Source organism: Condylura cristata, unplaced genomic scaffold, assembly GCF_000260355.1.
Source record: "Condylura cristata isolate star-nosed mole 26May11 unplaced genomic scaffold, ConCri1.0 scaffold00022, whole genome shotgun sequence".
Lineage (NCBI taxonomy): Eukaryota > Metazoa > Chordata > Mammalia > Eulipotyphla > Talpidae > Condylura > Condylura cristata.
The window spans coordinates 18,615,385-18,630,584 of NW_004567123.1; the positions used below are offsets into that span (position 1 = coordinate 18,615,385).

At 41.0% G+C, this 15,200-nt stretch overlaps 1 protein-coding gene across 2 annotated transcripts in view; it reads right to left on the reverse strand.

Moving 5' to 3' along the window:
• ACSS2 (acyl-CoA synthetase short-chain family member 2) overlaps positions 1 to 13,200 on the reverse strand; it is a 38,366-nt gene extending 25,166 nt beyond the window's left edge. The window contains exons 1-2 of one of the 2 annotated variants that reach the window (XM_004687260.2): positions 12,964 to 13,199; positions 7,429 to 7,624 (exon numbers count right to left, since the gene is read on the reverse strand). In XM_004687260.2, coding sequence (XP_004687317.1) covers positions 7,429 to 7,624; positions 12,964 to 13,141 — 374 coding nt within the window. In that variant the 5' untranslated portion in view covers positions 13,142 to 13,199. Of the gene's footprint in view, positions 1 to 7,428; positions 7,625 to 12,963 lie in introns of both variants that reach the window. The other variant, XM_004687259.2, reaches the window with a different exon arrangement.
• Between the last annotated feature and the right edge of the window lie 2,000 nt (positions 13,201 to 15,200).

Genomic DNA, 15,200 nt, shown 5'->3' on the forward strand with positions numbered 1-15,200 from the left:
TTAATATTTACTTTATTTTATGCATACAAGAGCTGGGGCATAGGCCAGAGGTGCAGGGAGAGCAAGGATTCACCGGACACAGAGGATTCACCAGATCTACTGAAGTACACTGTTGAGAGGAGCAGCTGGCTAGACAGGAGAGGTCTGCTGTGCCATGTGGGTCAGCTCCCTGACCAGGGATTGAACTCATGCCACAGTGGCTTGATAGTGCTGAGACTTTAACCCCTGTGCCACCAGGGACACCCTTCAGTGGATTCTTTTTAAGTGTTTAGTAATGAATAGATGAACAAATTAAGGAAATATGAGAAATGAGTGAGCTAAAGCTATGTAAGTAGAAGCAGAATGTCTACAACACCATATTGTTTTGTCCCAAACAAATTACAACTGCTATATAGCCAAGTCACTTCTGCTCTCTGAACCTCAAGTTCCTCATCTGTCAAATGTTGTAAACCACACCTAGATTAAAAAATAACAACAGGGGAACAAATATAAAAGGGCCACTATAGAGTATAGTTTATTATTAGAATAAATAGAAAAATCTTAGGTATAATGGGAAATTGTAAGTTGGTGGTAGATTGTACTGTCAATGGGGCTAATGTAATCTTAGATATGTTAAATTAGAGCACAGATTGGTAAGAGTTCCCCATGCTAAGCAGACCATTGCTAAATGCTTAATGAGTGGTATTGGCCAACAAGACTATTTCCAAAGGATACTCACATGAGATGATGAAGTTGCTTAGGATACCACACCCTATAAGGAACCTGAGAATGTAGATTCAGTACCACCATATCCACGAGCACTGGACTAGACCAGGGGTTTTTCTTGCAAATTTTTATTTTTATTTATTTATGGATATAAGAACTGAGGTGTAGACCAGAAATGCAGGGGTGGGGCAGTGAGAAGATTTACCAGAGACAGAATGGGGAACAGAACAGGTGGATCTACACTGCTGAGGGAAGCAGTAGGCGATACAGGAGAGATCTTCTATGCCATGTTAGTTCCCTGCCTGGGGACAGAACTCATGTCACAGTAGCTAGTGATAGCTAATCACACTGCGACTTTAACCCCTATGCCACCAGGGAGGCTCTAGATCAAGGATTTTCAAACTGAAGTTTGCAAACCGGATCCCATAGCTCACAGGACCACAGTGACAAGATGAAAAAGCTAGTAGAGCAGACGCTGCCATCCATGCTTCAAGGGATCAGTTCTGTTCTTACCAGTTTTAGGTATAAAACTTTGACATAATGACAAAAATAGCATCACACTTGCCAAGCATTAAGCCTTTACACACAAATTATTACAATTATTCCTCATACAATTGATGTATGTCATAAGAATTATTATTATTATCCCCATTTTATAGATGGCAAAACGGATGTTTAAAGTGGTGAGGTCACTAGCCCAATTAGTATGTGTTAGTTGAGCAACACATATTAGTAAGGATTGAAACCCAAGCAGAGTCCAGAACTATTCATATTAATCACTATATATTTTATTTTACTTGAATGAAAGGATTCTAATACTTTTTTTAAAAGTTGAAAACACTGATCTAGATGATTGCCAAGACATCTTCTAGATTTAACTTACTGCAAGTTAAAAGGACATAAAGTCTGACTTCAAGTATCTTAAGAAGTGTCCTAGGTGGAAAAGGATAGGATTAGTCTATGTGGCCCCAGAAAAAAGAACTATGATCAACACAAGAGGATATGGTGGGGAGAAAGTTATAAGGAGAGAGTATGTCTAAGTACTTTGAAACAGAGCTGCCCATTAATGGGACAGATAGAGAGTGAACTCTGGTCTGAGTAGTATTCCAGAATCTGATTGATCACTTTTGGGGGTTGCTGGAGATGGGAACACTGGGGCTACAATCCTGCTTTATATAAAAAGTAAACCTGGGGAATTGCTGATGGTGCAACAGGTTAAGCTGCAGCATCTCACTGCCTGTACCTCTGGCCTGTGCCCCAGTTCTTGTATGCATAAGTAAATAAATCTTGGGGGGAGAAAGTGAACCAACTGACTCAAAGGACTGGACTTCACAGTCTCAAATTCTCAAATGGAGATTCAAGGTGTCAGATACAGGATCGTTAGCAGTGCCCAATTTCTTTGGGATAAAGCTGCTGGAAAGGATTGTTTCTGATCTCCTTATCAAGGGGCAATACTCTTGCTGGTAAGAATGAATACCAAGTTAAAAAAAAAAAAGAGTGTATGGGGAAATAACTATTGCTGGGAACAGTCTTTGTCCACAACCATTCCAAATCCAGGAAAAGGGGAAGGCTTAGCCTCAACTCCCTGCTTTGTGTATTTACTTTGCAAATGTGAGGCTACTTTAAAGCAAGAACTCATGTGCCCAGCAGCACTGGTCTCTCCCTTTCCCTCCCTAGCCACCACTCCCAGCTGCCTTGTTACTGCATTCCCTATATTTATGACAGAAATTCGGAAGGTCAGTGTCAGAGTAACTTGAACAAGTACGCTGTTTACCCACAACAGTTCAAAGGTGGGAAGAAAGCTCAGAAAAGGGCACTATCTAAAGTCATTTCCTCATTAAATATTTATTAAACACACTGGTATAAGCCCAGACACAAACTCAGGTAGCTGATACAGAGCTCAAGATGCTGAATTGGGCCTCAGGACAGTTTCTATTTATTATACATTTATCATCATATATGTTAGCATATATAATAATGTGTTAGTATATGGCATAATAAATATATAACAATCATAATTTGTTATTTATATTCCACTTTTTTCAGAAAAGTGACTAGTGACTTAAATAGCACTAGACTATCTCATTTTTACCACTTTAGGGAGGAGTTCTTTAAGGAATCAAAGGTCATAAGAAGTGAGAGAAGATACATCTAATGATACCTTAAACATAAAATCCTTAAGGCCTCTTGTCTGCCCACCTGAGTCAAGCAAAGGAAGACCGACCCCAGTTAACAGTTGCTTCCCTACATTTCTCACATTCCTCTGAAGTGTTTATTCTGTCCATGGTGCCCTGAGGCAAGGGGACCAGAGTCCTTTCCTCAGTGCCTTCACCCCAAACCTTTTAGAATTCTCCTTTTTTTCTTCTACCATCTCAACAGAAGCCCAGACTGCTTGATGATTCAATAAGTTACCACAGGTTGCAACAGAACTTTTACAAACCACTTCCTCTTCAGAAACAATGACAGAATTCTGAAATATCAGAGACAGAAGGATTCTTGCAGAATATTTGAAGTTCATCTCCGGTTTCTCACAAAATGAAGAAAAAGAGAGTAGTCTGAGGCCACCTCTCTCAAATAAGTTTTTTCCCCGTACCAACTATATTTTAATCTGTTTCACTGTTGTGAAACCACTGCAGATATAGACTGAGGATAAAAAAAGTCTCCTTTTCATATATCACTGAAGTGAACTCCAGGACATGGATCTAGATAATTAACAGGATTCCTGACCATGAATGCTAGGACAATATATTCTAAGGCTCTGGCTCTTCTATGTCATCTTGACAATCTTATCAGAAGACCATGGATTTGTCTCACCTTTCCAACTTGAACAACAAACTCCCACACTCTAGCTTTACACTCTCACTCCCATATATATCCAGATCAATCTTCCTAAGCCCAATGTGACCACATCATTCCCTTGCATAAATTTTTTTCATATGAGTTCAGAAATAGGCAAAATATTCCATCCATGGACCTCATGGACTTTGTTTCCCCCTCCGCCTCTCTCCCCAAATCCAATCCAAGTCAACACATTCCATGGGCTCTTCATTCAAAAATAGATCCAGATTTGACCATTTCTAACCACTTCTTAGCTGTACCATGATATAAATCTCCATCGTTGCTTACCTGGATTTCTAAAACAACCTCTTAATTAGTCTCTTTGTGTCTATTCTTGCCCATTTTGATCTATTCTGAACGCAAATGACATTTTCTAAACCTGTGATATCTATGCTAAAGATTGTTGAGTGGTTACCCATTTCACTGTGAATAAAGCCTAGAGTCTACATTGACTTCCCAAGTTCTACATAATCTGTTAACCCATTGACCTCATTCCCTACTACTTCGCACTTTTTCTATCTCACAATGCTTCAGCTCCTCTACATTTCTAGCTAGTCTTCAAACATACTACAAGCACACTCCACTGCAACAGAGCATTATTACTCCTACCCCAAGGTCTTTGCACTTGTTTTTCCAATTACCTTGAGTATTTTCCACTTCAACTATATGTAAGGCACATTCCAATTCCTTTAGATCTCTGTTCAAATGTCACCTTTATCAGAGTTCTTCCTTATTAATCCCTAATCTTCAATGTCATTCTTTTCTCCCTTATACTACTCTGTGTTTTCTTTACACTTAACACTACCTGTCACATATTTATTGACCTTTTAATTTATTATCTATCACCTCCTCAAATTGTAATATAACCTCCAGCAAGAGCAGGAACTCTATTTGTTCAGAATAGTGTTTGGTACATAGTAAGTTGTCAATAAAAATGTATGGAATGAATAAATTATTTCCTGTATAAACCCTACTAGTTAATGATAGATATAGGACTCAAACTAGATTAGTTTGATACCAAAATTCATTCTTCTAATTGCTACATTATACTGCCATCCTATAATATTTTCTCCCATTTTTGAACTATTTCTGTAAGTGGTTCTTTGCAGTTGAATTCATGATTCTTTTCTGACTGTTTTGAATAGGTCTATTTGCCCTTCCCAAATAGAATGTATACTCCCTGAGACCAGAATCTGGAGCACTTAAACCAGATGAAACATCTATTATTTTTAAGCAAACTAATTTAAACTTTTGCTGTCACAGACAAATGTTGAACTACTATAATAATGAATTAATAACATACAATGAAAAAAGTATCAGGAGAAGAGATATCTAAAATTCAGTCTTAGTTCTTTCTCTAAACATAAATATAACCCTTAAGCAAATCACATAGCTTCTCTGGCCCTTAATCTACCCATCTGTAAAGAAAGTTAGCCAAGATGGAGTCTAAAAAGTAAGTTCAAGTTCTAATAATTCTGTTTTCCATAAACCCTGGTAGTGCAAGGAGTTAAGTCTCAGCACTATGACGCTATAGGCAGCCACTGGACACTAACAAATTTTTCTTATTTGTAGCTTGCTTTTACTTTCTTAAAAACATTTAAAAAACTGAATTATAATGGCCTATGTGGCATTACTCTCACATTCCTCTAACCCTGTATCTGTAGCACCTAACACAGGACTGAATGAACATGCAATATCTTTAAAAATTCTTGGTTGAGGCCCTCCCTAGTGGCGCAGCGGGTTAAAGCGCAGCACTAAGAAGCTAAAGCCGCTTCCGCATGAGTTCGATTCCAGCCTGCCCCGGAGGAGGTGACCACATAGCGTGGCAGACCTCTCCTGGCCCGCCCGCTGCTCCCCTCGGCAGTGTACTTCCTCGATCTGCCTGTTCTGCTCCCCACTCTGTCTCTGGTGAAGCCTCTCGCCGCCCCGAGCCTCTGGCCTGTATTCCAGTTCTGAATGCACAAATAAATAAATCTTTAAAAAAAAATGCATCATGACTTTTCTGGCAACCCAATATCTTTACTATAGAACTTCTTGGAGTCTTAATTAAACTAATATAAATGCAAATCCCACAGAGACTATTTATTATGTAGTGTTTCCAGGTATATTTGTTTCAGGAATTAAGTCCCCACTAATATACCTAGTAATTAGTGGTTCCTGGAACTTTCTCTGGAAAACACTGATCTAGTCTACTTTCCTCCTTTACAAACAGAAAGAGAGACTCTCTACAGCCTGTTCAAGTGCAGACAGTAGAGGAACTAAAAGGGCGTCAGGATTCTGGAGTATTATCCAGTTATTGAACTACTCTGGCCTGTGTTTTTTGTCTTTCATCATGCATCCTAATTATTTCAAGCCAGGGAACAAATTCAGACATAAACATCTCCTTTGCAGATTTTTAAAGGTTTTCTGATTCCTAAGGAACCTAGGATTTGGGCCCAAGTTTCAACTGGACTTCAAGCATAAAGCTCCAGAGCCATAGCTAAAGAAAATCTCAACAGAATTAACAGACAAGTTTCAGTGGCAAAATGATCCCAAATTGAGCAATGGCATTGTGATAATAGACCACTCACAGTTGTTCAGTTTCCTAATAAATAAATGAATGCATTTATATCATCTTATTAGATTCTCATATCAATTTAATGACAAAGACAAGAGTGGAATTGTTATCCCCATTTTATGGAAGTGGAAACTGACTCTGAGAGAAGTTAAATGCCTTATCTATGGCATTTTGGCTCTGCTGGAAAGAGAACCTAAATTTCCTGTCTCTCCGGTTAGGGCTCTTCTCAATGGATCACACAAAGCAGGCAAATTTGAACTAAGTAAGTTAAACTAGACAACTTTTTGCCTGAGTTAGTCTTCTGTGAAATATCCAAACTGTTCCTATTGGCTCGCTTAAAAAAGAAGCACATCTCAATTATTGGAACTTGAAGATCCTATTTGGGCTGAATATGGTAATGTGTCTTATAAGCTATGTTGGTTGCTAAGAGGAGGGGATTCTTAGGGAGTTCCCACTAGGGAGGCAGCATGGCCTAGTATTGTAAGCAAGGAGTCAGACACACTTGGGTTTGATCCTGGCTCTACAACTTATTCTTAGCTCCATTTTACACAGGAAGAAATGAAGCACTGCAAGATTACTTTATAAACCTGCTCACTATGTAACCTTTCTGTGCTTTATTTATTCCTCTATAAAATGCAGCTAAGAAAACTTATTTAAGCTAAGAAAACTTATTTTCAAAGCTGTTGAGAGGATAATATAAGGAATGAGAGGGATATAATACAGTGTCATTGTAGCTCCAGAATTATACTACCTGGGTATGAATCTCAGCCCTGTTTCTTGCTAACCGTATGAATTCAGGTAAGTACATAATGACTCAGAATTTGAGTTTTCCCATAAGGAAAAAACGAGTGCATTCTTGGCTGTTATGAACATCAAGTGAGATAATATTTGTTAAGTACTTGAACATAGTGTCTGGCACACAGCTCAGTAAAAGGTAATGAGGATACCAGTGTGGTCAGTAGTGAAAAGCCCAATGTGTTTTCCTCATAAAACAAGAATGAGAAGGAAAGCTTCTCAGTCTCATTCTCTTCCATTTACCCTCTCTTCTCCAACTATTACCCAAAAACACAAGACTTTAAGTTAGGATACTTGGCTTTGAATGCCAGTTCTGCCACATACTAGTTACAAGATTTTAAGGAATTTATCTAACTTCATTGGAGTATGTTACCTTACCTGAGTCATTACATTAATAATACCTTGCTCATTCTACTGGGTTATTGTAAGCATAAGTGAATTAGTGAATTTTAAAATACTTTGTAAACTATGATACACTATATAAACACGAGAGGTGACTTATTCATCATAGACTATAAGATAAATATTTTTACCAGTAGAAAGCAACTTTATCTCCAAGTTTTTTCTCATGAACATTTCGATCCAGTATATTGTAGCAGATGTTGGTAGTTGCTCCTTTCATCCACTCTATGAAGATTTTTCCTTTAGTCACATCAAAGTTGTACTGGAGGAATGGGCCAGAGCATGGGGTCTTCCAGTAAAATTCCTTGGCAATTTCTCCCCAAAACTCTGCAACAGAAAGGGAAGGCCAGACATCATTAAGCTTCTCAGGTATTTTATCCTCACCTGGTTGATTAAGGACCAAGGCACAACTTTATTACTCTGTACTCTAAAGCCCATCACCATCTGGGTCCCTCTTCTATATCTCTTATCACCCTCCACTCTATTTCCATGGGCTGGATCTTGACTCAAATTTCTTCCTTCACTCCTCAAAATTACTAAACTGACTAATGTTGTACCATCTATTCAAATCATAACTACTAATGCCTATCATAATGCCTAGCATGTTGTAGACACTCAATAAATTTTTTAAAAATGCATACAAGAGGCCCTCCCTGGTGGCGCAGCGGGTTAAAGCACAGCACTGAGAATCTAAAGCCACTTCCGCATGAGTTCGATCCCTGCCTGCCCCGGAGGAGACCACATGGCGAGGCAGACCTCTCCTGACTCGCCTGCTGCTCCCCTGAGCAGTGTACTTCGTCGATCTGCCTGTTCTGCTCCCTACTCTGTCTCTGGTGAAGCCTCTCGCCGCCCCTGCACCTCTGGCCTGTACCCCTCAGTTCTGTATGCATAAATAAATAAATCTTAAAAAAAAATGCATACAAGAAATGAGGTGTAGGCCACAGATGGGAGGAGACAAGGTGGGTACCAGCAGTGAGAGGATTCACCAGAGACAGAGTGGGGAGCAGAACAGACAGATCTTGAGGGGAACAGTGGGCGAGACAGGATAGGTCTGCAGTGCCAGGTGGGTCAGCTCCCTGGCTGGGGATGGAACTCAAGCCACAGTGGCTGGCAATAGCTTGATAGCACTGAGATTTTAGCCATTGGGCTACCAGGGAGGTCCACAGTGATTTTTTTTTTAAATAATATAATAGTTATTTTTTACATCATTTTGTGCATTTTTCCATCTCAGTTGTAATCCCCATGGGCTTCCCATCACCAAATCATCTGTATGCCATCAGTAATTTTTTTAATGAATTAATTTGTGAAAGGAAAAAATCCTTTATCTACACACCGCTATAGAAAATCTCTTGATTTTTTTTCATTCACTTTCAACAAGTATTTAGTTGAGCATCTCTCCTAGTACTTACTATCTGCTATCCACATGATGTGGCATTAAGCTGTTTGTATATATTATCTCATTTAGCCTTTACCACAATCCTAGAAGGTATCATTTTCATTCTCATTTTATTGATTTGAAAATACTAATTCATAGAGGTAAAATAACTTGCCCATTACACATTTACTATGTCAAGATTTGAACTTCACTGAGGAAGACATTTTTGCTAACATCTGAAAGATGTATAAAATTTTTTTTCTCTACTACTCCACTAGAAAAGAGTATATGGGTTGGGAAGGAATATGTTAAGAACTCATTGCAGTAAAAGCACTGAGAATAAGAGAGAGAAGCAGTAATCAATACAGGAATTGATGCATAAACTGAGCAGATCATGCCATCTTGGAGATGATAAGAAATTTGGTATTTAACCTAGAACAATAAAAAGCCATTATGATTTTAAGCAGGACAGTGATATGAACAGATTTTTTCTTAAAGAATCTGCCTGTACTGACCAGGTAAACTGAACAGGTAAAACAAACAATTACAGAGCACTTAGGATATTCTCAACAATGTGTCAGGAGTTAGAGGAGAGAAATACACTTAGAAATAGAGGTAAAGTGATTTGCTCAAGGTTACATAATTTAGAGTTTATGTAATTGATTTGGAGCGATAAGACTAATACATGAAATGTTTTTAATGTACAAAATAGAACATAGGGCCCTTCCTGGTGGCGCAGTGGGTTAAAGCACAGTACTGAGAAACTAAAGCCACTTCCGCATGAGTTCGATTCCTGCCTGCCCCGGAGGTGACCACATGGCATGGCAGACCTCTCCTGACCCGCCCGCTGCTCCCCTCAGCAGTGTACTTCGTCAATCTGCCTGTTCTGTTCCCCACTCTGGTCTCTGGTGAAACCTCTCACAACCCCTGAGCCTCTGGACTGTTCTGTATGCACAAATAATAAATCTTTAAAAAAAACAAAACAAAACAAAATAGAACATAATTGAAAGTTAAATTATAAGATCTACAACTTGACATTATATAGTAATGACATTGTAAGAAATATTACTGAATAGCAAGGCAATGCCTGACCAGAAGCATACAATTTTTGTAATACCCTTTCATCTGCTAACTCAAGTTTGGGAAACAATCAACAAGAAAATAATCTCAAAGAAATAAAAGTGATTATATAGAAATATTGATGGTAATAACATTTATAATAGTAAAGCTGTAAACAACCAAAAAGTCTAAAATAAAAAAGAAAACTAGTAATACCAGTAATACCAGTAGAATACAATAGAATTCTGAATGGTCATTATAGTACTTGCTTTTGGCAGCAAGTATTGGAACAATACAGAGATTAGCAATGGCCTCTGCGCAAGGATGATATGCTAATTTGTGAAGCACTCCATAAAAAAAAAAAAACTAAATGGCCATTACAGAGATAGCAAATGGGAAGTAGTATTTTAGTGAATGTCATTTAATGTACCAGAGACCGGGCTAGACTTATTGAACCTTTATGATAATGTGGTCCTGTGGTCCTGTTAAGTATATTTTAATTATCTTAATTTTGTTAGTAAACAAAGTGAAGCTCAGGAAGTATAGGCTCCTCTCTCAAGGACCATATAGCTAGTAACAAGTATATAAAAACAAATTTGATTCTATAAAGTCCATACTGATACAACTACACAGAGTATGTGTGTATGCTCAAAATACTTTTTTTTTTAAATTTTTTTTTTATATATTTTTATTTGTGCATACAGAACTGGGGTACAGGCCAGAGGCTCAGGGGTGGTGAGAGGCTTCACCAGAGACAGAGTGGGGAGCAGAACAGGCAGATCATCAAAGTACACTGCTGAGAGGAGCAGCGGGCGGGTCAGGAGAGGTCTGCCACACCATGTGGTCACCTCCGGGGCAGGCGGGAATCGAACTCATGCGAAAGTGGCTTCAGCTTCTCAGTGCTGTGCTTTAACCCGCTGCGCCACCAGGGAGGGCCTCAAAATACTTTTAATAGTAGGCATTTATTATGTAAAATTATTTGTTTATGCCCACATTTATGTCCATCAACAAGGAGTAAAAAAAACTGAAATCTATTATCATTTAGGGTAGTTTTGGGGTATTTTTCTTTTGGGGGGGTGGATATGTTGAAATCTGGTTGTTTCTAAGTACTCTAAATACTGAAAAAATTCACAAGAGAAAAAAGATGAGCATGGACTAGGATGATGAAGAAATAATCTGAGAAACTGGTGGTTTGAACTGGGTAGAGGAGTGAAAGGAAATCAGCAAAGAGCAGGAGGTGGAAAAGGAACTTTTGTTTACACAGACATAAGTGAAGATGACGTATCTAGAATGAGAGGCATGGTAGAGAATGACTTGGAGAGAAGGACAGAGAGGTATTAAACGTAAAGGCATGGGCAGAATTTTAATTTGAAACTGTAAGAAATAGGGAATTAAAAGTTTTTGAAGTGACATAATAGTGGCGTTTCACAAAGTATTAGTCTGTTTCAGTAAATCTAGAGAAAGAAAGTGAGTGACATTAGGGGAGAAAAAACAAATTAGGAGGTTGTTTTCTTGAGTAAAGAAGTCTGTGGAAGAGAAAAGAAAGGTATAGCAGAGATTTTTGAGGGCCATTTGGCAAAACGAAAATTAGGGTGAGGGAAGAGGAATAATAAAATTAATAGCTTATTCTCTGCAAACAAAACTACTTTAGTTCAAATCCCAACACCACCGCTAAGTAGCATTAATGACTTTAGGCAAATTAGTTAACCTCTCCAAGCTTCAGTCTCTTCATCTACAAAATGGGGGACAATAACATTACATCAAACAGGATCTGTGCTTAGTAACCACCCCCAGAAAACCCCATCACTTCACACCCCACAGAATGCCACCAATTCCTCACCTTACTACATCTGTCTATAGATGGTAGATTTTATTAGAAGAGAAGATGATGAAAGAGATTTACAGTTTGGTATAGTACCACTGACATCAGAAAATTAGGGACAAGAGTAAGTTTGGGAGAGAAAATTGGTATATCTCAGTCACAGTCATTTTGAATAACAGAATGTATGCATAAAACCGTCTACAGCTCTGTAAATTTGGCACCAATTTTGTGCCAAATTGATGTCCTGGATACAGGGCTAAATACATAGCAGTTACTGTGGCAGTAACTGCTCACCCCTGTTCACAGATGAAATCATGATGGGAGAAAATAAGGAAGGAAAGAGAAGGGAAAAGAGGTTTGAGGATTCAGAGTGGACATTGCCTCCAGGAGCCAACAGTACTACACTTGGCTCAGTCCCGTCCTGCGTTACTCAGTGAGTGCTTCATTCACGCTGTCCTCGTTGTAGCAAACTAAGCCCCCTTTATTAAATGCCCACTGCATAACAGGTACCTATCGTGCCTTTCCTCATTACCACTCTAGTCCTCATATAAATCTGTGAGACAAATATTATGACCCCTATCTTCCAGGTGAAGAAAAGGAATCTCATATATAAAAACCTGCCTAGATCTGCACAATAAATAAGGGGCAGTGCCAGAGTCTAAATCAAACCCCCGTTTGATCCCTTAACCAGACTGAGGGCAAGGGCAGGAAATTTTCCTCACACATTCCTGGAATTATCAAACATTTCTAAGTTTTTACAATCCCAGCCAATTTTTAAAAATGCATTTTAGTGACTTGTTTCGTTTTACATTGGGTAACTGGGGATTTCCAGCACTCCAGCACTCATTTGGGGGATCCTAACCTAGGAATCAGACAAGTTATTGCCCAGCTGTGGGACTAATTTATAGGTGAAAAGTGTCTGTCTGCAGGCAGCGACCGCGTGGAAGCGACGGTGTGGAAGTGGCACAGAAAGTTCTCGCGGTGCTCCTCCTCCTCTCTGCCGCCCCTGGCTCCTTAGAATGCTTCCTTTCACCTTAGGAATCCTCCTCTTCTGAGGAAACTTTCGCTTCCCTTACAGAACCCCTCTCCTCAACGAAACCCCCAAATCTCCAGGGAACTTCCCAACTCCTAGGAAAGACTCATCGCACAGACCACTCCTAATCCTTTAGAACCCCCATCTCCTCCTGCGACCCCTTTTCCAACTCCCCAATTAACCGCAGTTCCTGACTCACAGAATCTTCATCTCCTCACAGACCCCTCAACTTCCCAAGGGAATCTCCACTCCCCTAGAGAATCCCTATCTCTTCACGGAACCTCGATTTCCACAGATGCCCCAGTTCCTCAAGCCCCGGGAGACCGTACGTCTTTCCTCATTGACACCCTCCCAGGCCCGCCCGGGGCCGGCCTCACCCCGAGGCTCCTCCACAGAGCGGCGGTGCAACTCGCGGTAGCGCTGCAGCGAGGAGACGTGCGCGGAACGACTGATCTCCGGCGGTGGAGACCAACTCCGAGCCGGGTTCCGGGTTGTGGCCTCCACTCGGCCCCCACTCCCGCTGCTGCTCCTGCCACGCTCCTCAGGAAGCCCCATCCTGTCAAGTTCCGAGCACCGAAGCAGCCCAGGCGGGGAGTAAAAAACAGGCCGGCTGAGGGGCGGGGCCTTAGGGGAGGAGTCTGGAGGACGAAGGTGGAGCTTAGGCTGACTAGGGTAAGCGTGAGAGGCGCAGCCACGCCTGGTGGGGCGCGACCTGAGTTACCAAAGGCTAAGATAGGGCAGAGACATTGCTGGGGGGTTAGGGGAGGAGCTTATTTGCGGAAGGGGTGGGATGTGTAGTAAAAGCAGAAGGGTTGGGGCCGGGAGTGACGGATAGGAGGCAAGGAGGGGCAAAGACAGGGTGGGGCCTTGCAGTGACAGAAGGGGAGGGCGGAGGGGGCGGTTAGGGCGGGGTCCGAACGGGAAAGAGTGCAAATGAGAACGAGAGGAATTGGACTAGGCCCATCTTGGAATAGCCCAGTGGTCTGATTGCACAAGCCTAACTCTTACCCACTGAGTTGGAAAGCCAGTAGAGTCGGTTCTTTCCGGGCGACATCTTTTCCCTCTGGGAACAGTCCCCCAACTCTGAATAATCCTCTCCATTTAGTACTCAGGGAAAAACTTGCCCCCCCCCATCTTTAAGATACTTCTGGGGATGGGTCTCCCTGATGGTGCAAGGGGTTAAGTCAGCACTATGTAGCTATCAGCAGGCTCTACAAGCAACCTCAACCAGCAGCCACGGCAGCCCGAGTTCCACCCCCAGCGAGGAAAGCAGCCCTTGTCGGTCTCCTGCTCCCTTGAGCAGTGTATTTCAGTCAATCTGCTTGCTCTGCTCCACACCTGTCTCTGGTGAATCCTCTCATCTCCCCACCCATCTCTGGCTTACACTCCAGTTTTGTATGTATAAATAAACTTTAAAAATCTTTAAAAAACAAGAAACAAAACAAAACTCCTGGGGACAGGACTGCCTTCTCAGCTAACCCGGGGTCCTCTCTAGATTTTCTCTCAAACCTAAAGGTAAGTCTTCATACTCCCCATCTCTACAAATTTCCATCCATATCAGCAGTGCAGACTCATTAAATAAAGACTAGGAGGTGCCTTCAGGTCTTTATTAATAAAATTACTTCTTCACTGCATAAATGGTAAACTCAGGGAAGGAAAGGGATTGGTACAAGATCACAAAGCAAACAAGGAACAAGATAGGGCCAAGTATAGGTCCTGTGACTCCTGGTCTTTTTGCTGCCTCATCAGACTCAAGATAAGGATTGTAAAATACCAAAGTCAATGCAAATAGGAGCAATCAAGCATATCTTTCCTTTTCCTTTCCTTTTTCTTTTTACTGCACCAAGAGACCCCTCTCATCTCCACACTTGGGCTCTGTTTTCTCTTTATCCCCTTGGATCCAGCGAGAAGCTAGGCAACACCCTCCATTCCCCGCCGGTACACAACTCCAGGCAGAATGGCTGTCGAGGTAGGAAGAATCCTTAAATATTTAACTCCAAAAATAATTCTTAGCTCTGATAGGGTCAATCCCCTTACTAAAACCTACAGAGAACTTGTGATTTCATCTAGCCTATCCTCCCTTCCCACCTGTTCTTTGCCCACCTAATCATAAATCCACCACACCCCAACTGGAAAAAAAATCCCCGTGGTCAGACTTATGATGGATGATACAGTGCATTCCCAATCGTGAGGGGACGGTCTGGGGCTCCCTGAAAAGGTATAAACCTCCTGAATGGACATGGACTCCACTGAGGAAACATACTTCATCAAGGAGGCATTAACTGCACTGAAGGGGCACATACTTCCCACAAGGTATGTGGATTCCACTCCTTAAGCACAGATCTTGCTGCGGGAATCTCAGAATTCACTGAAGGGCTGTGGACTCTGTTAATAGAATATGAATGGCATTGAAAGTCACTGACCCTACTGAGGGAACACAGACTTAATGGACAGTTCTTAATGGACTCCATTAAGAAGACCCATTGATGGAGAATGAACACCATTGAGGGGACACAGACAACATTTAGTAGGGTCAGACCCTACTGGGAATTAGATTTCACTGAAGCCTAATGAATCCATAGACCTCACTAAGGAGAATCTCTCACTGAAGAGG